A 24087-nucleotide genomic window follows, 5' to 3' on the forward strand; every position below is an offset into this window, starting at 1 on the left:
GCTTTAGGACTCCTGAAGTAGCCAGAACAAAATTCGGCCTTCCTCACCGCCCCAGCCCCACCGCTTCCTCTCTCTTTCGTCTCCCCTCAACCAGTCTGCCCCTAAAGCTTTCTCAGCTATGGCCTGCTTTCCTCAAGCTCAGTCACAGAAAACTGAGTGGGCCTAGGGAGAGAGGTAGTAATGAGGGTCTCTTGGAGGGGAAATACCCGCCAGACTTCTCGGGACCTTCGAGATTCCCCGCCAGTGCCCCCGCCAGCAGGGCGGGAGGGGGAGGGGGACTTCTCAGGGGCGGAGATTTCCTGGGGAAGGGCAGGCAGGAAAGAAAAGAAATTGGGGTAGGGTAGTAGGGAAAGTGGCACAAGGGCCTTGGAGAACCTGGCCACTGACCTAGATGGATGCCTAGGGTCCATCCTGCCCGCCCCTAGGTGAGTCTTCATTAGGCCCCTAAACTAGCTCAGAAAGGATTCTTCTGTTAGCCACGTGACTGGAAAGCCTGATTCAGAGGTCTTTTCCCTTGATGGGCACAAAATAGGCCTTTTGCTCTGTCCTGTTCATGTGATGTTTGTGAAAGCTTGAATTAATGTCCTTACATATCTATTTCCAAAATATCTGGTACAGGCATCATGTGAGGGTGATTGATACACAGAGATGCAGAGCTGTTGTCTTCCAGTCCATTGTGTCTGGCTCTTTATATGTACACACACAGAAAACAGCCCTGTTGCACTCAGGGGTCCCTGGTGGTGACAGCTACTTGATTCCACCAGATTTTTCACCTCACTTCCAGCCCCTCCCCCCCATAGTTCCTAATACTTTTAGCTTTTTGACCCCCTTGCCCCCTATTACTTATTTCTGCCCATCCAGGACTTTTCCTCCTGGGGCATCCCAGGAGCTGAACCCTCTCCAGAGCTAGGCTTACTTTCCTAGGTTGACAGTCATCACCTTTCTCAGCTTTAGCCAAGTCTTTGGGCTTCAAATATAGCCAGGCACCTTGGCTCTTGATTTGGGGAATCTGAGATAAACATCCTTCAGTTCTTTAGCCTAAGCAGGGTGTACTAGGCCCAAATCCTCTTCCTTCACCCATTTTTGAAGACTGGCCCACGCTGGGAGTGGAAGTGGGACAGGAATATCCATTTTAAAAACTCCCTTTGCACATTCTTAAATGAGACTTTAATTTTCCTTAAAATGAAATGCGATCTAAGAAGATCTGCTCAAGGTTTGTTGCAGCAACAAACAGCCAGTCTACAAGGCAGAAAATTCAGCTGTCAGTGCGCCATGCTGTAATTCCTCCATGTAGGCACCAGGTGTCGCTGTGGGCTCGTTGTCCCAGCTACCCCCCAATTCCAAGAACCAATTTTTTTTTCTCCCCCCCTTCCCTCTTTCTCTCATTCCCTCTCCCCCTTGGTTGGGCTTTGCCAACATATCAAGATGCGTTTCGCCGGCTTCCATCACTAACCTCCCGGAGGTCATCAAGCCAAATTTATGAGTGGCCGCTCGAGTCACGTGACTCTATTTAAGGCTCCCTTATTTGGGAAGAGCGCATAGGATAAAGAAAGAGATATCTCCACCTATAAATTGTGCACTTTGGAGAACAAAAACCCCCTCAACTTCAAAGAGTCACAAATCACCCTTAATCAAAAAGGGTGCAGAAATTTTTTTTGGGCCCTCCCCGCCATGAGCTCCTACGTAGCCAATTCATTCTATAAGCAGAGCCCCAATATCCCTGCCTATAACATGCAAACTTGTGGGAACTATGGATCGGCCTCAGAGGTGCAGGCATCCAGGTACTGCTACGGCGGATTGGACTTAAGCATCACTTTCCCACCGCCTGCGCCTTCCAACTCTCTCCACGGGGTAGACATGGCTGCCAACCCCCGGGCTCACCCCGACCGCCCCGCCTGCAGCGCCGCGGCCGCTCCGGGACACGCTCTGAGCAGAGACGAAGCGGCTCCTCTGAACCCCGGGATGTACAGTCAGAAGGCGGCTCGCCCAGCGCTGGACGAGCGAGCTAAGAGCAGTGGGGAGATCAAAGAGGAGCAGGCGCAGACAGGGCAGCCCGCCGGACTGAGCCAGCCACCGGCCCCGCCACAGATTTACCCGTGGATGACCAAACTGCACATGAGCCACGGTAAACTTTAGGACTTCATTTTGCGCGCTCGGGTCCGCCTGGGTTTTATAGGCCAAGCGGGGCAAATAAAGAAAAAAAACCTGCGGCCATAAATTTTACGATCCAGGCATCAATGGCTCGTAAAACTGTCCACTAAAAGGCTTAGAGGCTGTGTGCGCCCAAATTTACGACGACATAATTGGATCATAGGAACAAAACGTGTATAAAAGGCAATATTCAATTTTGGGGGGAGAGGGAGGGAGTTAAAAAAATAGAGGGATCTGAAGGGTGAGGAACGCGGGGCTCCAGAGCGGGGATCCCCCCGTAGCTCCCTCCCTCCCCTGCGGAGCCGGTTCGCCCGGCACCACCGCACCGGAGGATTCCTGCGACTCGGGAGGGGCGGGAGGGGGGTCCCCGGTGCCGGATCTCGAGGGTGTTTATTGTTCGGTCCGAGCCTGGGTCTCCCTCTCCCCCCAGCCCTCAGCCCTTCCGGCTGCTGAGTGAAGGCTGTGGCGGAAAGTTTGCTGCCAGGGCGGAGGCGCCTCTCCCGAGGCTGGGCTGGGCCGGGCCCGCCTGCGGCCCGCCGGGCCTGGCTTGCCTCGCTCGCCTCTTCTCCTTCAAGCTGCGCGGGTGGGGGGCCTGGAGCTGGGTTTGGGGCTCAGGGACGCTGCACGCTATTCACCCCTTCCTGGCTTGGGGGGCTTATGTTCCAGAGACAGACGGCAAGCGGTCCCGAACCAGTTACACGCGCTACCAGACTCTGGAACTCGAGAAAGAATTCCACTTTAACCGCTACCTCACTCGCCGCAGGCGCATAGAGATCGCCAACAACTTGTGTCTCAACGAGAGACAGATCAAGATCTGGTTCCAGAACCGCAGGATGAAGTGGAAGAAAGATTCCAAAATGAAAAGCAAAGAAGCTCTTTAGAGGCCTTGGGAAGGTCCACAGAGAGCGCCTGCTCCACTCCCCGCGCCCTTTCCTTTTCTGTTTCTCTCTCTCTCTGCATTTTGGGGTTAGGTAGGGGCTGGCATACTGGCTTCCCAGCCTCGCAGACAAAACGCTATCCCCCCCTGGCATTCCGTATCCCCATTGACCCCAACTTCCCGCGGGGCTACCTGGGCTGAGCCGTCTTCCCCCACAGCTCTGCTCAGCACCCGGGTCTCAGGGAGAGCTCTGCGTCGGCTGCAGAGGTCTACCGTGTGAGGGCTGGCTCTGAAACCAAGCCCAGCCTGGGCCACCTCTTAGGCTCCCAGCCCCAGCGTGGCCAGGAGTCAAGGTGGGCTCTGCGCAAAAGGCCCTTTGCCCGGACCCTCTGGCCTCGCCCTCTCCTTTGTTCCTAGCTCTACTGGCCCAGACAGCCGCAGACTGGCAACAGAGTGAGTGGTTGTGCCTAAACTTGGCGCCAGACTCGGGGTGCTTCGTTGTTGTCGCGTCTAAACTCGATCTTCATTTTTAATAATTTGCATATGAAAGGGGGTGATGTCTGAATGTCAGCTTAGGGCCCTCTCTGTTGCCCTATGCTCTCTAAACCTATCCCCCTGGAGAGCCCGGGAACTTCTCCAGTCCGCGCGCCTGCTGCATGCCCACTCAGGCCATAGCCCTCTAGCTCCACTATTGGGGGCCACTGGTCAATGGACTTCAGTAAGCCATCCCAGAGACTTTGGGCTGTTCCGTAGTCCCTGCCACGACTTTCTGTGCCCGCTGCCTCATCGCTGTTGCTCAACTATTTATTAACTCCGAGTCCTTCCTGAAACTATATTTTGTCATATCAAATAAAGACGGACAGAGAAAAGGACTGAAGATGCAGTGGCTCCTCTCTGTTTTGGCATAGTTTGTTTCGGGTGGGTAATAGTGTGTAAATCACTGTGAAATATAGGAGGAGGCCCTACAACCTTTAATTCTCTCTTTTCTGGGTGCCTCTAGAGGTAGCAAAATGGGAGAAGGAGATAGTGGTGAAAATTAGTTCCTTTCGTAATCTTTGGCTTCAAGAAGGACATCTGGGGGTAGAGAAGGGCACCAGGTCTCCTTTACTAGTTTTGTGTCTAAAGAAGGAATTTAGGCCTCTTCACCCCTTTCCTGCCTTAACCTGAAGTCTCTAGACTGGCAGTAGCATTTCAGAGCGAGTATGCAGGGACAGTGGCTGCAATGTGGGATGTGCTCAGAGGCTACCCTTTCTGGACTTCTGAAGATCTCTCCAGACTGGGTGGTCTCTGAGAGTCTTGCTGGACATAGAGAGAGAAAGGACTGATCAGTCTAGTGGGCTATTTGGTCCCAGAAAGAACTCCAGAGTGAGGAGTTGGTAAAGCTTTATTCAGAGGTGAAAGGGTGAAGAGTTCGATGAAATGTGCCTGGGCTCAGCTTTCTGTGGTACTGAGGAAGGGAAAAGCCACAAGGCAGTCTGCAGAGTATACCTGCCTGGCAGAAATGTTCCCACTGTCTCCCCACCTTCAGGGGCCTGGGGCTATAAAGGGCAATTAACTGGGGAAGGAGCTGCATAGACCTGTGCTGGAGTCATGTCAGTTTGCATCATTTATCTCAGTCTCTAGGATTTTGTGTGAAAGGGGAGCGTGGATTCAAAAGAGGAGGAAAAGGCAGATAATTCAGGTGGTGAGGCTGGCTTTGGCCCACCCTTTGCTCTGCACCAGGGTCCTAGGATGCTATAGAAGAGGAAGTACTTTACAGTAGAAACAAATGTGGGAAGGGTCCATAAAATTTTACTACACTTCCTCTCCTGTCTCCCACAAAGGGGTGATTTCCTGGAGTGGAACCTAGGATCTCCACATTGAGGAGGTTGTGTGTTGCAATCCAGTTCAAGAGCTGGACTACGGGATTGCCCTTGCAGCTACGAGGGAAAGGGAACAGAGAAGCTCTGGGGAGGGCCAGGGAGCATATTTATTATTATTAATACTGATGATCCCTGGATCTATTAGAGACTCTCTTCTCTGCATCTCACTCCCTAAAGTACCAGTCTGTTAGTTCTTAAAAGCCTTTCTTCACCCCATGTATGACATGCAGGGGGTCTCCACAAATGTTTACTGAGATTCACCCATTGTTACCACCTTTCTGTACACTGCTTTCAAACCAGGTTAGGGCACTGGTAATCTCTCAGCATGCACCCAACAGCCAGCCCAGCCTAGCCTAGCACTAGCTCCTCTCTATTGCTTCTTTCCTGTTCTCTCTCACTGAAATAAAATGTGTAATTTTCTTCAGGGAGTTATTTTAATTTTTTCTCCATGCTGAGTAAAACTATTGGGGAAGCAGTGAAGCATGGAGAAGCACAGGCGTCTCCAATGGGTAACAGTTAACTAAGAAAGAGGCCTAAGTCGCATTCCAGATCACCCCTCCCAACCTCCCAGACTGCAGAGGCTCTCTGGGCTTACTCCCCAGGGAATGCGTTGCCCCACTGGGAGTACCAAGAACTTTGCCAGGAGTGGGGGCAATACTGGTCAGAACCACTGAGCAGGGCGCACCACTCCCTCCACTTGCACTATCTGTTCCTTTCCAGCAGGGTATGGGCCTTCTCTTTCCTGAGAAACCAGTCAGGGACTGCCTCAACTTGGCTCAGCTTGGGTTGGTGCAGCTGTGCCTCTCTGCTCTCTCCCCCTCCTTCCACAGTCTGCAGGAGGGACAGTCTGTGTGCCCAGGCTCCAGCATTTTTCTGCTTCAGCAGCTTCAATACCAGCAACCAAATCAGAGGCCTCAGACCTACTCCCCTGCACTGCTCTGGGAGTGGGTACTACCCAGACCTTTGCATTCTGTCTTAGTAGAGGCTTCTGTTTTGGCCTGCGGTGGTGCCCCCTACCAGCCGGCCTCCTGGCACAGTCTCCAAGTACCAGGATATGGCATTGCTCTGGGGGAATTGTTGGAGGGGCTTCTGGGTCCTAAGTGAAGACCGTGAAGCCTACCTCACCACTTCGCCCTGGAACCCACCCCCTCTGCAGAAAGAAGGGGAAGAAGCATGACTTACCTTCCCGGGGGAGTGGAAAGAGGGGGACACGGCCCACTCTGAGCAATTAGAGCAGAGAGGAGAAAAAAAAAATAGGAAGAAAAAATATCAACACGACCTTGAAGGCGACAGGTCCTTATGGAAATAAGTAAGTAAATAAATAAATAAATAAGTAAGGATCCACCCTCTCTCCCCTCCCCACCCTGTAAGGGGGTGTGGGGGTGGGGCAAAGGAGCAGCACACGGGCTTTTTAGTGTAACAGCGTTAGAGAAATACGCACAGCTTCTTTGTGAATTTAGGAGTTTGAAACTTTTGGAGGTTATTTATGTGAATGGCCTGAAGGCAAGCCCGTGAGTGGCTCTTGAGGGACCACGTGATATCATTAAACCAAGTTTTATGGTGTAGGGAGAGCTGACAAACCCACAATATATTTACATCATATATAATCTTAACTGTCCAGCCACGCAGCTGCTGGTGAGGTTTAATGCTAGGACAGAGGACCTGGCAGTTAGAGGGGATTACAGCGCTGGGGATGACGGTGAGAGAGGTTACATCTTCGCAAATGAATCCCAGGCGAATGCTGTAAGTTAATTTTTTTGTTCTCTCTCTAACCCTCTCTGGTTTACCTAAAGCCCCTTTCCATACTGCAAAGTAGTTTCCATTCCAGAAGGGCAGAGGAAGAAGGCTGGCAAGTTGAACGTAAAGAAAAAGGGCTAGAATGGAGAAGGATATCATCGGGTAAAAAAGAGTAGGGGTGCAGGGTGTGTGTGTGTGCATATGAAGGGCCATCAGTTCTCCTCCCCTGCACTTATTCCTTTGGACTACAGGTCAACTGACTTTGATTGTTCCTTCACTGCATTGCTAGGCCTTCCCAGCCCCTTCCCCTTCCACAGCTGTGATGAAATCCAGTGGCAGAGGTGTTTGGTGTTTGTTAAGTGTGTAAACTCTAGGTGCAAAGTGCCTCTTGGGTCTCACTGCTCCCGGGATGAGTGAGTTCAGGCCTTGTGATCCAGAGTCCAAGCATAGTGGGATATCAGAGAAGGGGGCTCTGGAGCTTGGGAATCCAAAACTGTGGCCTTTGCTATTAGAAACATCTTGAAGATAGCTGGTGAGTCCAGAGATCATGAAACAGCCCCTCCCCCCCTTGCCACCAGGCCTGAGTGGGAGAAGGTAGTCAGAGCTGTTTTGTAGGAGCCTGGATCTTGGTTTGTATCAGGCCACTTTGGCTTCCCTTAACTGGGCTGGAGCCTTTCCCAGCTTCCCTAGCCCTTGCCTGGAAAATCTAGCTACTGCCCCCTCCTCTGCTGGTCAATCAGAGATTACTGCTGTGAGAGATGTATAAATGTGTTGGATGAGTGTTATCTTCTTTACACTGAGAGGCCCTAGGGCTAGGCTCAAAAGTGACCTTTAGAGAAGCAGGGTGGAGCCAGCAGGTCCCAATTTAGACACTATGTCTTGTGACCAAGTCTCAGGTTGGGATTTTCTTGTCAGGTTTCAGAGGAGTGGAGGCAGAGGCCTCAGGCATGAGAGACAGGAGTCCTCCACACCTGCCAGTGGTGTACACCTTCCCTGCGCACCACCAAGAGCTAAGCTAGGAAAGAGATCACTTGTGAATTCAGGCTACTAGTCACAGCAGGGTGAAAGGCTGCCCGGCCCTTGGGGGAGAGACTAGGCTAGAGGACTGGAAGGGAAAGGGGAGCAGAGAGTCAAGACTCTGCAGAGGGGGAAGGCTGGGGCCCTGGCTTTGTGTGGAAGTGCAACTCAGTAGGTGGGAGGAGACGTTGTTGGCACTGCCTTTGCCACCCAGGGATAGAAGGGGAAAAAAAATATATAGGGACAGTGGTGGTGGGGGCAGAGATTCAGGGAAAGGGAAGAGTGGACAGAGGCCCAGAGACATGGGGAGTCAAAGACATGAGGAGGAGCCCCATCCTTGGCTCTTGCTCACCTTTATCTGGACCACTGTCCCTATTTGGGCTTCCTTCTTTCCCCACCTTACACACCCTGGTAAGTGTTACAACTCCAGATAGCTCATTCCAGTGGCCCATTAGAAAAGTTAACTCAGGCCCACCCTTCATTACCTGTCCTTCTCCACTTTTCTCCTAGTCTGTGATTTTTAAAGATTTAGGGAACTTTCCGATCTAAGTGGCAGGGTGAAAGGCATTTCCTTTGGGCTACAACTTTCCTTTTTCTCTTCCTCTGACCTCCCAAGATCCTATGGATGAGGACAATTATTTTTAAACAGGAAATTCGCCAACGCCAAAGCCTCACACTCAGGCAAGACTCTGCTGCTTTCCCGATCTCTTGTTCAAATTCGATCCCATCTTCCGCGTGGAGGCGTGTACCAGTTGTGTGTTTATGATTACATTAATTCAAACATTGTATAAATATACTATATAGATTTTTACAGTGACTTCCTCATGCCTTTGTTTACGCCCAAAAGTTCCTTTTAAACATCACCAACATCTCCTTTCCTCCCAGTAAATAGATCTTCTTTCCCCTAAAAGAATTTCCATCTATCTGTTTTTTACTGTTTTATCAGTTCCACTTGGAAGCAGAACAAGTGCAAACTGGACCAGATATTCTTGGTTTTCTCACTCGCAACCCCCTCCCCGTCCTGTTCAGTTTTGAGAGCGCTATGGAGTGGGGGATGGGCTGTGAGCCAGGTGCCAAGGTGCCCTAGTCAACCCGGAAAGCATTTTATTTCGTTCCTAGTTCTTTAACCCGAGAAAAGGTCAAACAACCAATCAGGCTTGTGCTAAGCAGGGTCACATGGCCCCCATCAACCAATCAGCAAAACAAGTACTTAGGTCTCAGTCTCGCTCTCCCTCCTCGCTTTCTGCTTGCCTCGTGTATCTTCCAATCTCACATTCAGAAGAGAGGAATCTTGCTGAGAATACTCCGACAACTGCCCCCTCACTTGATCCCTGAAACAGCTCTGAGGTGCCTTTGGTGTGTGTCTTCTGGTTCTGTCAAAGTCATTCTTGACGTGAGCCTCAACTGTACAGGGATCTAAAGTTGTGGGGGTGTCCTCTAGATTGTTCCCCTGGTCACTAGCATTATCTGGTTCCATTGTCTGAGTTTTAGAGTTATAAACTCAACTCATAGGTGTGACTCTGAACTCCAAGCCTGAATTCACATTCTGATTACTCCATATACATCTACCTTTAGGAGTTTTTATTTCAGATCTCATGGGGGCAGAGGGTTGGGCAATTAAGAGAAATTCCTTTTGGTCTATCTTTCAGAAATGTTCCAGGAGACACTGGTTTGATCAAATTTCCCTGGGCATATTTGAGAAAGGAAGTAAAGGTGTGGAGACTTTTCAAAAGTGGTATTTATACCTCTGGTTAATTGAGTAACTTTCAGCCAGTTGAGAGTTTTAGGAAAGGAAATAAACACAGACTCTTCACTCTCACACACCACAGTAGATATATGTGTTTGATAAGATGATAAGTGATGATGATAAGGATAATAGGCTAGGCTAAATGATGATCCTATATCCTAGTCAATAGCTTTCAAAGGACATAATCACTGAAAGTGTACCTCTTGGTGTTTGTGCTTCTGTAGGTTAGGCCAGAAGGTGAGAAGTTATTTTCTGAGTGCAGATATACACGTGAGGCAGAAGTACTGGTTTCAGAAACATCTGGCTGAGCCTTAATGGATGTCAGGGCATTCCTACCCCCAACTCCCACTTCCAGATCTTTGTTCTAAGGCTAAATTTCTGGTTGGGTCCCCCTCCCTTTTCCCTTTCCTCCTGGTGTTCCTGCCCTTTATGCCATGACAGAAGGGTAAGAGCTCTGGTGGATTGTACAGCTCAGACCTCCAAGCCCTCCTCTGGTGGTACAAGAGGTACAAAGCTGAAAGGGACTGATCTTTGTCAGCAACCCTCCAACCCCCTTCCAGCTTGTTTATCTTCTGGGCAGGGCTCCTTTAGGGGGACAATACTGCAACCCAGGTGGGAAGGATTAGCATGAGAAGGTAAGAGGGCAAGCTTTTGTCTGAAACTGGTGGGCCTCCACTACCAAAGCCATTGTCAACTATACAGTACACTTTCCTTCTTTAAGAGTTAGAATTAAAGCTCACACACATTCATGTACATTTATTCTCTCCCCCCGCCCCCATCTAGTTGATGATATGGTAGTGTCTGAAACCAACCTTCACCTCCAGTGTATACTTCTTTTCAATGGGTTATTAGTGACTATGAAGGATGAAGAAAGAAGGGCAGGGAAAGTTGGCTCTATTGATGAAGGCACTGGAATTTTACTAGATTGCCTCAACACTTCCTAAAATCCAAGTAGTCTTTCTTTGTATACTATTGCTTTGAGCATCATTTTGAGAGGAAAATATGGAAACATTTTCATTCAGGGCTTTAATTCTGTGTTCATCTTTGTGAGGGAAAAAAACACCCATTCTGAGCCTTCTTTTCAGGGGATTACATCCCTGGTGCCCTGTGAGGTAAAGAAAGTAGACAATCTGAATCTAGGACCCCAAGCTAGGGTTTTATGGGTTAAGGACTTTAAGGAGGAGATTAGGCTGCCTAAGGACCATCATGTCATCCTCTTTTTTATTAGAGCCATGTAAGCAGGAATGGTACTGTCCTGATATTTTTATTTTTTGGTGGGGTCCCCAAAGTCCAGAAAGTTGCTAGGCAAGGTCTGAGGAACCTGAGAGAATGGAAATCTCATTATTTTTGAACTCTTCTCTTGAAGAACTTGTCATTGTTCTTGAGCTCTTCTTGGAATTCATCTTTCTCTCTCCCATCCTTAAGTCTCAATGAGGGGCAAAGGGGAACAAAAATACCTAGAAAGATTCCAAACCTGGTATTGTATTTGTTTGGGGCAAAAGAAAAGCAGAGAAGGTGCAATCTGGAATTTAGCAAAGTTGATGTAGTTTATCCAGGATCCTGTACAGTCTCTGATAACCAGGCCTTAGCATCTCCAGTGGAAGGTGCCGCTGGACATGCTAAAGAACTGGTGCAGGGAAGAAGCTACTTCTCTATTACCTAGACACACGTACACAGAAAGTCCTCCCATGAGCTGCAACCTACTAATAGGCAGGTCAAGTGTGTGGATACAGATATTGGGAATTCCTTCAGTGCTGTGTATGTCCCTGGTCTCAGAGAGGTAGGGCTAGCTAGTTTCTACTCTGTGGAAAATCCCAGCCCCTATGATGAACACAGCCAGAATTGTATGCATGTGCACAAGGATGGTATAAAAAAAGAAAAATTCCGATACACAATAAACCAGCCTCAGAGTTTCTGTTGCATCTGTTTTCTACCTTTCCCCTTGAAACCCCATCAGCCCATCCTGGAGACCATTTGTCCTTTCTACCCCATCTCTACCCCTCTAGTTCTGGGCAACTGTTGCATTTCCTCCCTTTTGCCTCCCTGGGAAACCCAAACCTGGAGCATCCCCTGAGGATAGTGATTACATAGATCTCAGTGACCTGTGGTGTCCTGTTGGCTTAGATTGCATTATGGATATGGAGGCCAATTTGGGGAAGAAGAGGGCTGGCTTTTATCTGATTGATTCTACTTTTGCTAGAGTGTTCTGAGCTCAAACTCCAAATCTCTAAGGTCTGCTTCTTTTCATAAACAATGGAAAGACATCTTGTCAAGTAATACTTCTCTAAAAAGGCACCTCTCTGACTAGAAAAGTGTGTATGAATGCATGTGTGTGTGTGTGTGTGTGTGTAAATGGAAGGAGTAAAGGTCAAGCCCCTCATTTTGGATTGTGTCTCCCCCTTCCCCTGTGGAGGATGGAGGCGTGGGCTGAGGTTTTATTGAGGGTGCTTTTCCTGCCAGGAATAGGGACTGGGTCATAAATGCCCAGAGGAAGCTGTTTTGATCTAGTGACTTCTCAGGAAGTAGCATCTAAGGTTTTGCTTTGTAAATCACTCTCCTCTAAACTGACCAGCTAGATTGGATTGTATTTCCCTGGAGCCCACCTGGGGTAACTCCTTGAATCTTTTCCCAGTAAACCAAATTTTTTTAAGTGTAAGAAAAATAAAAGGGAGTAGAGAACTCCAGAGTCTTCTGCCCCCTCAAGTACTAGAGATCCCTTGGTCTGATAGCCTATACTTGATGACTGAAATTAGTTACTCTGTAACCCTTATTCTCCAGAGCCCCTTCCTGGTAGAAGAAAGGGGCTCATTGGTGATTTCTCTCCTCAAGAATATAGATTTAAAAAGCCTGCAACCTTTTATTTCCTTTTACCTATAAAGATCTTGGTCTCCCAACTGCTTCTGTGCCTAGAACTTTGAAGGCTGACTGACTGAACCTGGCAGTAGTTACCTTGACTTCTGGGACTTCCTTTTTTCTGAGGAAGCTGTCTTCTTATGACCCCCTTTTTCAATACAAAGGCGTTCTTGTTAAGGTGTACAAGAAGGTGCTCACAGAAGCCAAAAGTATAGGACATGGGAGTGAGACATAGAAGAAACCCCATCTAGAGCCCTGTGAGAGGAGAAAACACTAAGATCTATGCCTGGATTTTATGTAATTAAGCTGGAAGTAAGGATGTACACAAATGTCTGCAGCCTTCTCACATCTCTCTCAATCAAGCGGTCTCCAAACAAAATAATATTTTACTTAAATGGCTGTTAGAGAGCTGAGAGAGCCTTCCCCTCTTAAAGGTACCCCAGTCCCTAAAGATCCTTTCCCTGAACCTTGGGGTAGAGAGTAGAAAGGGAGGGGGAAAAGCAATTTTGGGCTTCATTGGGCCAGGATGTTTTCAGGTTCAGTCTTCAGGTCTCATATTCATCGCAGGGGAAAGAAAGCTCCATGTGCTGTAAATGAGACCATAGATTAGTTTCCAATGCCCTTTTAGGTTGCCATCAACAATTTCCCAGAGAACTGTGAGCTGGAACACCCTAAACCCACAAAAGTCAGATAAATGCCCATTCCTAGAACCGCATGCAAATGCATATGTCTTTATAGCGAGATGAGTGGTCCTCTGAGTTGTATATGTGAAAATGTATTTATAGATCATTCTGTGTCTATATAACAGGATATATGTTTTACACTCCTCTCTTCTCTATATTTAAATGCAGATTTATAGATCTCTAGATTTATAGATCTGTAGTAAGTTAAACATTTCTGTCAGAATTCCTGTGTGCACATTACCCATCTTTGTATTGTAGTTGGATATATATGATGTGATATATTGGTATAGCTTTCTTTAAACATCTAAATTAATATTTAAATTCCGCCCCCCCCCATCCTATGCATCTGTTGTTCAACCTCTGTTTTGAAAATTTTATCTAGATATATTCAAGGGTCTTTCCCCATAAAGCAGTTACATAGTTAAACTATATATTGAAAGTGTTTATAATCTTTGCAGTTTTATCATGAACTTAGATATTTGAACATATGTTTAGAGATGGTTCCATGATGCATATGTGTGTAGGGGCATAGATTTCCTCTAGAAGGACTTAAACTCACTTCATCTCACTATCTCCCTCTCCACATATGTCTCAGCAATCTGTGAAGATATCATATGGATGGAGCTGGGGAACAAATATCTTTTGGGTGTTTTGTTTATTAAAGCAAATGATTCTATTACTATTACTACGGACCATACTTCCTCCCTCCAGACTGTTACTATGAACTGAGGCCCCAGTCCAGGGTCCGTAAACAGTGACACCTTTCAAGCTAAAGAGAAAAGATGGATTCCTCCAGACCAGGTCCTCTTGGTTCCCAGGGTGGAGGAGTATGTAGGTCTCCCCCACCCCACCACAACTCTGTAAATTTGGGGAAAGGGGCATTGAAATATCCAATTGTTTTTTGTAGGCTGCCCAAATGGTGCCAGGATCACTGCATTACCCAAAAGTGCCCTGTCCCAATTGCTTGTAGTGCCCAGAGCCCAATTAAGTGGGTCGGCTGGCTCCCAGCAGCCACACTCTTATCGGCTGGGATTGATGCCTCAGCGGCTCCTGTATATCATTTCCAAGATTTTTTCTGTCCAACTCCTCAGCTCCTTTGGCTTCTATGGCTTTGAATAATGATTGCTACAGATGCCAACGACTCCAGAATCCTAATAGCCAGGCAGGCGGACTCTTATTTACTAGGCAACATCGCTGCCTAGGGAAGGGGACCTGTGGGGTACAACAAGGCTTGGAGTGTTGTGGGTCAGGGCAGAGGGACAAGGTGGTGACCAACTCAAGTTGTGCTGAACTTCTTCCCCAGAAGGAAATCCATTCCCCAAACCCCTCCACCCCCAGAGGAAAACAATATAATCATAAAACACTGCTAAAAGCAATCCATTGCTCCCTTATTGGAAAGGACCAAAGAAAAAACAGGATGTAGGAGAATAAACAGACAAGTGTTTATTAGTAGTAAGTCGATGAGAGAGTCAGTGGGAAACCAGGGGCTTGAGGAGAAAAAAAAAACAACAAAAAAACCCAACACACCAACTCTTCTTCAGGAGGAAATAAAGGGAAAGAAGCCAGCTAAGGTGGGAGAAAGGACATCTTTTCTTTACTCCATGACTTCCCCTGTCTCTCCCCATCCTATAACTGCTCTTAAGTTACAATTCTTCCCCTCTATCCCTTCGTTCACCTCACCTTCAGTCACTCTGATGTAGGGGTTACACCGCATGTTTCTGGACGTGGGTGCCCACAGCTGTCCCTGAGAGGTGCTGCTGTGGTGCCCACGGGGGCTATCCGGGTGAGGGAGTCTCCTGCATCTGTGGAGTGAAAATCAGATCCAACCGCCCACTGCGGGATGAGGGCCGCCGGCCAGCACCGCCAGCGCTGCGCTCCCGCGCGCCCTCAGCCACAAAAGTTGTGGCCGAATTCGCTCCTCCAGGCGTCTCTCTCCAGCTTGAGCGCGGACCCAGGTCTTTTGGGGAAAAGGGCTCGAGTTTCCCGCCGAGGCCAGCTGGAGCCAGGCATCAAGCTTCCTCGGCTCCCAATCCAGACCTTTTTACATACAATTTATTCAGGAGAAGAGAGAAAAACACTAAAACGCAGAAGGCCCATCCCTGAGCGCAGGCATGGAGTGATAATCCAAAACGTGGAACATTTTCCTATCAGAGAATAATGGAGCACAACTTAATTCCGAAAGGCGAATGGGCAAGACCACAATATCTTGCGCCCACGTTGGGGACAGCTATAGTCCTGAATGCGCAGAATACCGGGGGAAGGCCATTTCGTTGGAGTGTAGGGCAAGGCGGGGGCCCAGGACCCCGGACCGAAGCGGCACAATGCGCTCTGGCTGCCTGAGGGGCAGCCTCTAAGTTACAGCCAGTCCGAAGGACTCGGAAATGCAAAAGGGGAGCCCAAAGGTTTTAACAATCCGAGGCAGGGGCGTCCCGACGCAACCAAAGCGAAAATCAATCAAGTAATTAAAATGAGGAAGGGGAAAGTCTTGAGGCTGTGGGGTCTGGGTTTGGAACGGCCGGCCAAGGGCGGAAGTGGGGAGCTGGGGAGCGGCCTGGGAGATGGGGGCTCCCTTGCTTCGGACAGGAGCGCGCAGTGGGATTGCGGGACAAGTTTACATCAGATCGCTATTAATTCCCCTTTGCCTGGTAAGAGAAGGCAATGAGCCCACTCCTAGGTAGGCCAGGTCCTCAAGCCCTGCACATAGCCCCTTATCGGGTTCTCTTCTTTTTGTGGGGTTGTGGTACATAACTGAGGACCGCTTCCTCTATCCCAGTGATGTCTAGATTTTGCTAGGCGTGTTAACAGCCCGAATAGCACCAAGGTGCTGCCTTTGGGGCTGAGGGCACAGAGGAAAGTGGAACCCCAATTTTAGACATTTTCATATTTCTTCTATCTTAATTTCTTCAGCCCAGAATTCAATGTATTCCTTTGGACTGGCTGATGTATGGGTCAAAGCTATGGGGAAGAGGGTTATTGAAAGGGCGAACTTGGGCTGAGGGAATTATGTCTTTTTGGGGGCAGAAGAGGGAAAGGAATAGTTTCTAGAGAAAAAAAAAATAAAGCATACAAGGAGCTTTGTTTACTGAGGGGAAGAGGTCCTCACTGTTATTGAGGTTAATAATGGCAATATTAAGGCATGGCTGGATCAACTCAGAAAGGAACCTTTGGCAGAGAGGTTTTTTCAGCCCTTTCTCAAAACTGCAGTTTCTCTGGAGAAGTCAAGGGCTCTTCAATTTGTCTATGGTTGGGGAGGATAAATTAAAGACCTTTCTTCCTTCCAAGCTTTTACTCCTCCTTGAGCACTCTAGAGAAAGGAAACCCTTATAAAATCACCATCACTTTCATAATTTTATAATTCACTGAAATGTACTTTCTTCATGCCTTGAACATTCCCAGAGATCGCTTCTAATGAAGGAAAAGAGTTTGATAATCATCACTCACTAAGTTCCTAGGGACTCTGTCTCTGATCCTAGGGGGAGCCAGGACTCCCTTGCCTGTTCCACAGAATTCTTTCTCCCTCTATCCTCAGTCTCTTCCCTCTGTCTTCCTTGGTTTGGGGTTCCTGGTACCTCTGGCAACTCAGAAGCTAGGAATAGATTAGGGCATTCTAACATGCTCCCATCAAAGGGATCCCAGAGTCTTATCATCTCATCTCATCTCATCTCCTTAATTCTGAAAGCATCAGCCCAGGGAGCTCTCCATAAACTGTCCTAGGTCAGCCTAAAATCTAGACCTTTCAAAATCATTTAGGCTTCTTTGGAAGGAAAAGTCCCTTGGCCTCAAACAGGAAAGTTCTGACTGCAAACCTCTGCTAGGTCCTGTATCCACATAAAAATTTCAACAATATTCCTAACAATAAGAATGGAAGTTTGCATCAAAGGGAGACAAACATAGTCCAAGTTTTAAAGGGGATGTGTAATCCAGCATCTTTAGATAAGGGTGAGGGTCAGTGAAGCTGGGATGAGCAAGAAAGGGGGTGGGAGCCCAACCTCTAACTAACAATTTCTCTGGCATAAAAATGAAACATCAAATTCGTTAGCCCAGGGCCTTCATTTTTCCCCTTCCACATTATAACTAGTTATTGAACTCGCTGGAAGATCTAAAGGCCATTTGCGAAGAGACAAATTTCAATGGAGTTTCCCCATCAATAACCCCATGGCAGTGACCTATTGGAACAAGTCAAACACCCGAGGTGAAATGCAGGTCATTCTGTCTAACCAATATTAAAATGCGGCCACTTTTTAAAAAGCCACTTTAAACGAGATTTGAGAAAAATTGAATTCCAAGGAAAGCGAGGCAAGGCGGGGGGAAAATCCATGAGAGGACCTTGCCTATGGTCTCCGAACAAACAAGAGAAATTCATCTTTAATATTTTAAAGGGGGGCAAATTAACATTCCATGATTGCTTTTTTTTTTCCTTGAGACTATAAGCAATTTCAGGAAAGAAAAAAAGGTTGAGTATTTTCTGGTGACAAGTCCAGGTTATTAAAATCATTTTAGACCAATTCATTACTTTTACTGACAAGAGATTTAAGAAAAAATCAATTTAACATTTGCATGTTCTTTTGCATACATTAGCTCTGCCTGCTGGCACTAGAAAGGGCTAAAACACACACACAAGTACACACATGTACACAAAATAAAAAAAAAGGGTTAAGAGTCTTGCTTTAGTTGGAATTTTCAAGTTGCTGGGAGAAAAAAAATGAAATTAATTGCTTGATCTTATACTATCTAGAAGTGAATTCATTCAGGGAGAGAAAAGAGAAATGTAAGTTTTTATTCCTTAAAAAAACCCCAACCCCAAACCTATCCAGCAACAAAACCAACCAACCAAATAAGCCCAGCAACAAAACCCTGCAACAATTAGACAATGGGGAAGAACATGTCCTCGTTTCCTTCTCTTTGCCAGACAAATCCTGAATTGGTTCTCCCATTTCTTTTTTCCCCTAAGAAAATTCAGGAAGTCTGAGAGGTGAGGTTTTAATACAGCAGAGAATCTGTGGAGCTGCTGAGGTCTCTCAGTCGGCAGCTTGTTACCGGGGAGGGGAGGAATATGGGTTATCCAACGGTCAGTATGGTAATCCAGGCACAATAAGGCCTTGCACACAATGGACACATATTTTTCTTCAGCGCGGTGTCAGAAGGAAAGCCGCTTTGTACTGAAACGTGTTTCCGAAAGAGAAACCAGATCAAGATTCAGAAAGGCGATTGAGTGTGTGAGTGTGAGGTGGGGGTGGGAGGTGGTGGTGCGGAGAATCTTTAAATGCGGGCAAAAGATGATCAGGAAAAAAGAAAAATAAAATAGGACAAATCAAAGTGGAAGCAGAGCTGAGATGGAGTCCTTAGGCTGGCAAGACAGGAGGCAAGAGGCACAAAATACAGGACCAGATATGAGGATTCATCATAGATTTTTTTCTCTCAGTAATCCCCATCCCAATTAAGCCAATGCTAAGTGCAAGAGTCTTCTGAAGGTATTTTATTTCTGTGCTTCTAATAAAATGCAGGTGAAACTGTGTGCATGTGTGTAGTGGGATATTGCTTGTTATTTTACCATGTTATAGGTGACTTACTGCCTATTAAGTTATATTGGATCCCCAAAGAGTTTAGATAAGTTTGGACATACTTGAGGTAACCTCCCAGAATTCATTTCTGGATGCACATGTTGAATTAGCTATGCAAACCTGGAATGAGAACTCCACATATTTATGGCTGTATAAGTAGGCTTTTAATACATTAATAAATGTTAATAGTATGTATGCATATATTTGTGCTAACAGTAATAACCAAAGACAGACTTGATATTTGATTAGAGTCTTCTTTTTGTATCTGCTCACATAACACTGATAGAAAGTAGGTTTTCTATTCCACCTGCAGAAGCTCAGAAACCCAATGGGAGGGAGTATATATACAATGGGCAATACCTTGTGGCAGACTTAACAAATCTCAAAGAATGCAGAGATGGAAGAAAATAGAATTGAGGCAGAAGATGGGTGTGGAGGCTGGGAGGAGAGAAGCCAGGCCTAAAGCTCACCTGTCCAGGTGGGGAAGAGATATTCCAGGTTGGGATGAGATAGGACAGCCAGCATCCAGGTGGAGGCCCAAAAGGGAGATTAAAGGTGGGAACCTTGGACCTCCCCTTGGAGCGGCTGCTGTTCAGACTTCTGCTTTAGTGCACTTCAGGACTCAGCATAGGTTTTCCTTTGCCGCTTCAGAAAGTTATAATTAACCCACCTATATGACCACCATCTAAATTATATAACATGAGAATGAAAACAATACACAACTCTAGACCACTGTCAAGCAAACAGCCTTCCCCTCCTCCTTTAAAGTCTCTAAATTTCCTCTTGCATCCAAACCCAACTGCAGTCCTTACAAGCAGAGGGGCCTGAAAGGAGCAGGCAGGGGTTCTCCACCAACTTGGAACATTTAGGAGTCTCACCTAAAGGGTGTCTCCAGGGAACTCCAGTTCCCAGATGCATCTGGTAGTGGGGGCACGGTGTTGTCCTTTTAGTAAGAGGGCATCCAGTGAACCTCCCTCCTTCCCACAACACCTGGCTCTTCACAAGCCGAGCAACATGGAATGAAGTGGTGATTTGAAGTTTAGGAAGAGGGAGGGCTCCACGCACGCTGTGTTCCAACCCCCCCTCCCCCCGCCAAGAATGTATTTCTTTACCTTCATCGCCTGTTCTCCCTTCCCCTCAATTTAGTCCTGAGGGTGAGCCCTAATTTGTAAGTGGGACCCTTGTTCATATCCCAAAGCTGATTAGAAAAGAGCTGGGAGCCAGCCGTTTTCAGTCTTTTTTCCTCTCGCAAGGGCTGCATTTATTTATTTCTTTTCCCTTTCCCCTCCTCATTCCCTTAATTGCAGATGTTCTAATTAAACCCTCAAATAGTTGTTATGCCGTTTTAAAAGGTACTTATTCAAGTGTCAACCAGGCTGGGCTGGGAGGAGGCAGCGGAGGGCGGCGAATTAAAGGTAGATTGACTAATCACGGCGGCGATCATAATAATAAAATCAGAGGAGGGAAAAAATCACATTACGACTTTTCGTGGAAAGGAGGGAGCAGGCAGCCAGCGGCCGCCAGTCCTGCGCCGCCGCAGACACAAAGAGTGCGGGCGATTCCTCGAGACTGATTTATGACGTTTTACAGCCCTATAAAAGCTGTAGCGACGAGGCAAGCGCTCCTACCACCGCTGGCAGATTTAGTCTAATAAATAAAACATAAACAGTTAACTTTATGTGTCACTTTTATTGTTATCAAGTAAAATATAGCTGAGCCCCGGCAAGCTATGATTTTAAACTATAATTGTTATCAAGTACAACAAGGGGACTCAGCTCCCTCCCTAGGCTCCCCCCACCGCTCCCCCCACCAATTCAGTCATGAAAGATCAGTTAATTGGAATTGGTAGCTTGGCATGACCACCTCCAGGCATAGAGAGATTTGGGGAAGCAGTCCTCCCATCATCCTACCACCCCCAACCCCTTCACCCATCAGGTATTCCTGTGGATATATAGCAGGGTGCAGAGAGGGAGGAATGAACTGGAGCCCCCTCCAGGCCTGCTCCATTCTCACACTTGGTGAGCTCACCCCTCAGCTTTTGGAAGGCAGCCTGGAGCTGGTCCTTGGGGATTTGTGTTTACATGTAAACACACGTGTTACATGGATACAGTCCCTTGGCCAGAGCAAGTTCTATGTACTTAGGCCTCCCTCCTAGTTAAGTGTGCACTGTATGGGCAGGGGCAGCTCCCAGGGCCTTAACTGGCACTGTTGGAGGGCACTGGTTGTTTGCAAGGCGCTCTCCTCCCACCCAGATCCTCAGAAGCCAGCCTGGGAGGGAGTTGTCAGAAAGCAGCAGACGAGGCTAGACAGCAGAGTGGAGACCTGAGCCAGAAGCAAAAGAGATCCTCTGCTCTAGGTGGGGCAGGGAGGGTCAGTGGGTAGAGGTGGAGAGCAAACCTTCTGACCGCTGCTTTTGCCAACTGCTTCCTGTCTCTCTTTAGCGGGGGGCTCAACCCCCAGACCTCCAGGCATGACGTCAGAGTCATTTGCATCCCGCTGCCTGTACCTGTCCTGTCCAGCTGGGACCCTGCCTCGCCAGGCCCCACGGCCAGAGGGTTGGGTGAGTGTGAATGGGGGAGGGGCTGGACTCTGGGATCCTTGGATGGGGGCACCCCAGGCTTTTCCAGCCTCTTGGCTCAGCTTGAGCCCCTCCCCATCCAACCTCCACTCGAGTCCACATTCAACTTCCTCTTCCTGCGAAAGAGGGGCGCTGCCTGGTGACCTACACGAACTGAGACAATCGCCATGAATGGAGACTCAGGAAAGGCTCAGAAGCCAAGGCCTGTGGGACTCACCGCAGGTTCCCCGAAGACATACCATGGGCAGAGGCTGAACCACGGCCTCCCAACAGTCCTCCAAGGCCCATACTTTGGAAAAGAGCTGGGGGCTTCCCACCCCGTTCTGCAGGGGAGGGTTGTCAGTCTGGCGAGGTGTGCACTGGGACACCCCAACCCCTGCCAGCAAACTCCACATTCACCACCCCCCCCCCAACACCATCACCACCACCAAAAAAAAAAAATTGGATACATTTTGAATAAAGCGATTCGGTTCCTTATCCGGGGACTGGGTTGCTCCGTGTGATTGGCCGGCGGAGTCACATGGTGAAAGTAACTTTACAGGGTCGCTAGCTAGTAGGAGGGCTTTATGGAGCAGAAAAACGACAAAGCGAGAAAAATTATTTTCCACTCCAGAAATTAATGATCATGAGCTCGTATTTGATGGACTCTAACTACATCGATCCGAAATTTCCTCCATGCGAAGAATATTCGCAAAATAGCTACATCCCTGAACACAGTCCGGAATATTACGGCCGGACCAGGGAATCGGGATTTCAGCATCACCACCAGGAGCTGTACCCACCACCGCCTCCGCGCCCTAGCTACCCTGAGCGCCAGTATAGCTGCACCAGTCTCCAGGGGCCGGGCAATTCGCGAGGCCACGGGCCGGCCCAGGCGGGCCACCACCACCCCGAGAAATCGCAGCCGCTCTGCGAGCCGGCGCCTCTCTCAGGCGCCTCCGCCTCCCCGTCCCCAGCCCCGCCAGCCTGCAGCCAGCCAGCCCCCGACCATCCCTCCAGCGCCGCCAGCAAGCAACCCATAGTCTACCCATGGATGAAAAAAATCCACGTTAGCACGGGTAGGCAACTTTGCTTTTTTGCTCTCCCCCTCCCTCCCCTGTTCCCTAGCGCTCTCCACCCTCCCTGGCCCCCTCTGGCCCCCCGTCCTCCTTTCTCTCCTTCCGCCTCTCTCTCCAGGAGCGACTCTGGGTTAGCACAATTGAACTGGATTTACGAGCGAGAATGGGTAATTACATCCCCCATAAATTTTATGGCTTAGCTACTCTGGGCAGTCCGAGCCATGTGCTACGATCTGTTATGTATGTGTGAAAACTATGCTCGCTTTCTAAGGGCGCATAAATAATTCAGTGTCGTTACAATGAGGATTCCCCTCTTATTACACTACAAAGTCTCCAGCTTCCTTCAACTCCTTTATAACCCATTTAGCTTGATGACTTTATTTCCACTACCCCCTCCTCCTGCTCCTCAGAACTGAGGATGGAGTTGGGGGGAGCCTGCTGCCTCTGAACCCCACTCTTTGCTTTTCCCTTCCCCCTCCTCCCCAGTGAACCCCAATTATAACGGAGGAGAACCCAAGCGCTCCAGGACAGCCTACACTCGGCAGCAAGTCCTGGAATTAGAAAAAGAGTTTCATTACAACCGCTACCTGACCCGGAGGAGAAGGATCGAGATCGCCCACTCGCTGTGCCTCTCTGAGAGGCAGATCAAAATCTGGTTCCAAAACCGTCGCATGAAATGGAAGAAGGACCACCGACTCCCCAACACCAAAGTCAGGTCAGCGCCCCCGGCCGGCGCTGCGCCCAGCACCCTCTCGGCAGCCACCCCAGGCACTTCTGAAGACCACTCCCAGAGCGCCACGCCGCCGGAGCAGCAACGGGCAGAGGACATTACCAGGTTATAAAACATAACTCACACCCCTGCCCCCATCCCAGGGCCCTGACCCGACCCTCACACACAAATTGACTCTTATTTATAGAATTTAATATATATATATATATATTTTGGTTTTTTTCTCTCCTCCTTCCACCTTGCCCCTTGTCAATTCCAAACAGACAAAACAGATAAACAAACATGCCCTCTGCCCTTCTCTTCCTTCTGCTGTTAAAGACCCTTTTAAGCATGTGATGTTGTCTTAGCATGATACCTGCTGGGTTTTGTTTTGTTTTGTTTTTTAAAGGCCATTTTGGGGAAGGGTATTTATTTTTTAAGAAAAAAAGCTGCAAAAATTATATATTGCAAGGTGCGATGGTCTAGTTTAGGTGAATTTCAGGGGAAATGAGGAAAAGAAAAAAGGAAAGAGAGAGATTTTTAAACCAATTCTCATCCTTCTTCTTCTCCTCCTCCTCCTTCCCCCCTCTTTCCTTAGGCCTTTTGCATTGAAAATGCACCAGAGGAGGTTAGTGAGGGGGAAGTCATTTTAAGGAGAACAAAGCTATGAAGTTCTTTTGTATCATTGTTGGGGGGTTGGGAGAGGGGGGAAGACAACAGACAAAGCTAAATGCATCTGGAGAGCCTCTCAGAGCTGTTCAGTTTGAGGAGCCAAAAGAAATTAAAAATGAACTTTCAGTTCAGAGAGACAGTCTATAGGTAGAGTTCTCTCCCCACCTCCCACCCCATCGTGGTTATTGTGTTTTTGGACTGAATTTACTTGATTATTGTAAAACTTGCAATAAAGAATTTTAGTGTCAATGTGAAATGCCCCGTGATCAATAATAAACGAGTGGATGTGAATTAGTTTTACGTCAATGTCTGATGGTTTCTTTTTATCACCTTCCTCTTCTGGCCTGGTAACATCTCATCTTTTCTATAGTTGCCTAAGTTAACTCTAAGCAAACACACAAGCCTTACTCTCAAGTCCAGTTTTCCAATGTCTTCAGAAGGAACAGCAAAGGGACTGGCACAGGGTACTCTCAGAAAAGAAGTCATGGAAGATTAGGGCTGACTTCTGTTACCTTCCTTCTGGGTCTGCAGACACTTTCTTAGGGGTACTTAAAATTGATCTGGGTGTGAAAGTCACTCATT

The 24087-nt window shown here is 48.0% G+C and overlaps 2 protein-coding genes across 2 annotated transcripts in view; both read left to right on the forward strand.

Annotated features, from left to right (window-relative positions):
• HOXC4 (homeobox C4) overlaps nucleotides 1-23805 on the forward strand; it is a 38166-nt gene extending 14361 nt beyond the window's left edge. The window contains exons 2-4 of the mRNA XM_006883919.1: nucleotides 20930-21048; nucleotides 21680-22124; nucleotides 22611-23805. Coding sequence (XP_006883981.1) covers nucleotides 20930-21048; nucleotides 21680-22124; nucleotides 22611-22966 — 920 coding nt within the window. The 3' untranslated portion in view covers nucleotides 22967-23805. The remainder of the gene's footprint in view (nucleotides 1-20929; nucleotides 21049-21679; nucleotides 22125-22610) is intronic.
• On the forward strand, nucleotides 1672-3032 carry HOXC5 (homeobox C5). Its single transcript, XM_006883916.1, has 2 exons — nucleotides 1672-2125; nucleotides 2818-3032. Exons 1-2 carry the CDS (start codon nucleotides 1672-1674, stop codon nucleotides 3030-3032), a joined length of 669 nt encoding a protein of 222 aa, XP_006883978.1.
• Nucleotides 23806-24087: the final 282 nt, after the last annotated feature.

Source organism: Elephantulus edwardii, unplaced genomic scaffold (genome assembly GCF_000299155.1).
Source record: "Elephantulus edwardii isolate Elephantulus edwardi_28Jun2011 unplaced genomic scaffold, EleEdw1.0 scaffold00030, whole genome shotgun sequence".
Classification (NCBI taxonomy): domain Eukaryota; kingdom Metazoa; phylum Chordata; class Mammalia; order Macroscelidea; family Macroscelididae; genus Elephantulus; species Elephantulus edwardii.

Bases quoted from the DNA above. Each gene is read 5' to 3' on its own strand.
- HOXC5 (XM_006883916.1), top strand. From the start codon at position 1,672: ATGAGCTCCTACGTAGCCAATTCATTCTATAAGCAGAGCCCCAATATC. The intron at 2,126-2,817 runs GTAAACTTTAGG...CTTATGTTCCAG, and splicing joins CAAACTGCACATGAGCCACG to AGACAGACGGCAAGCGGTCC.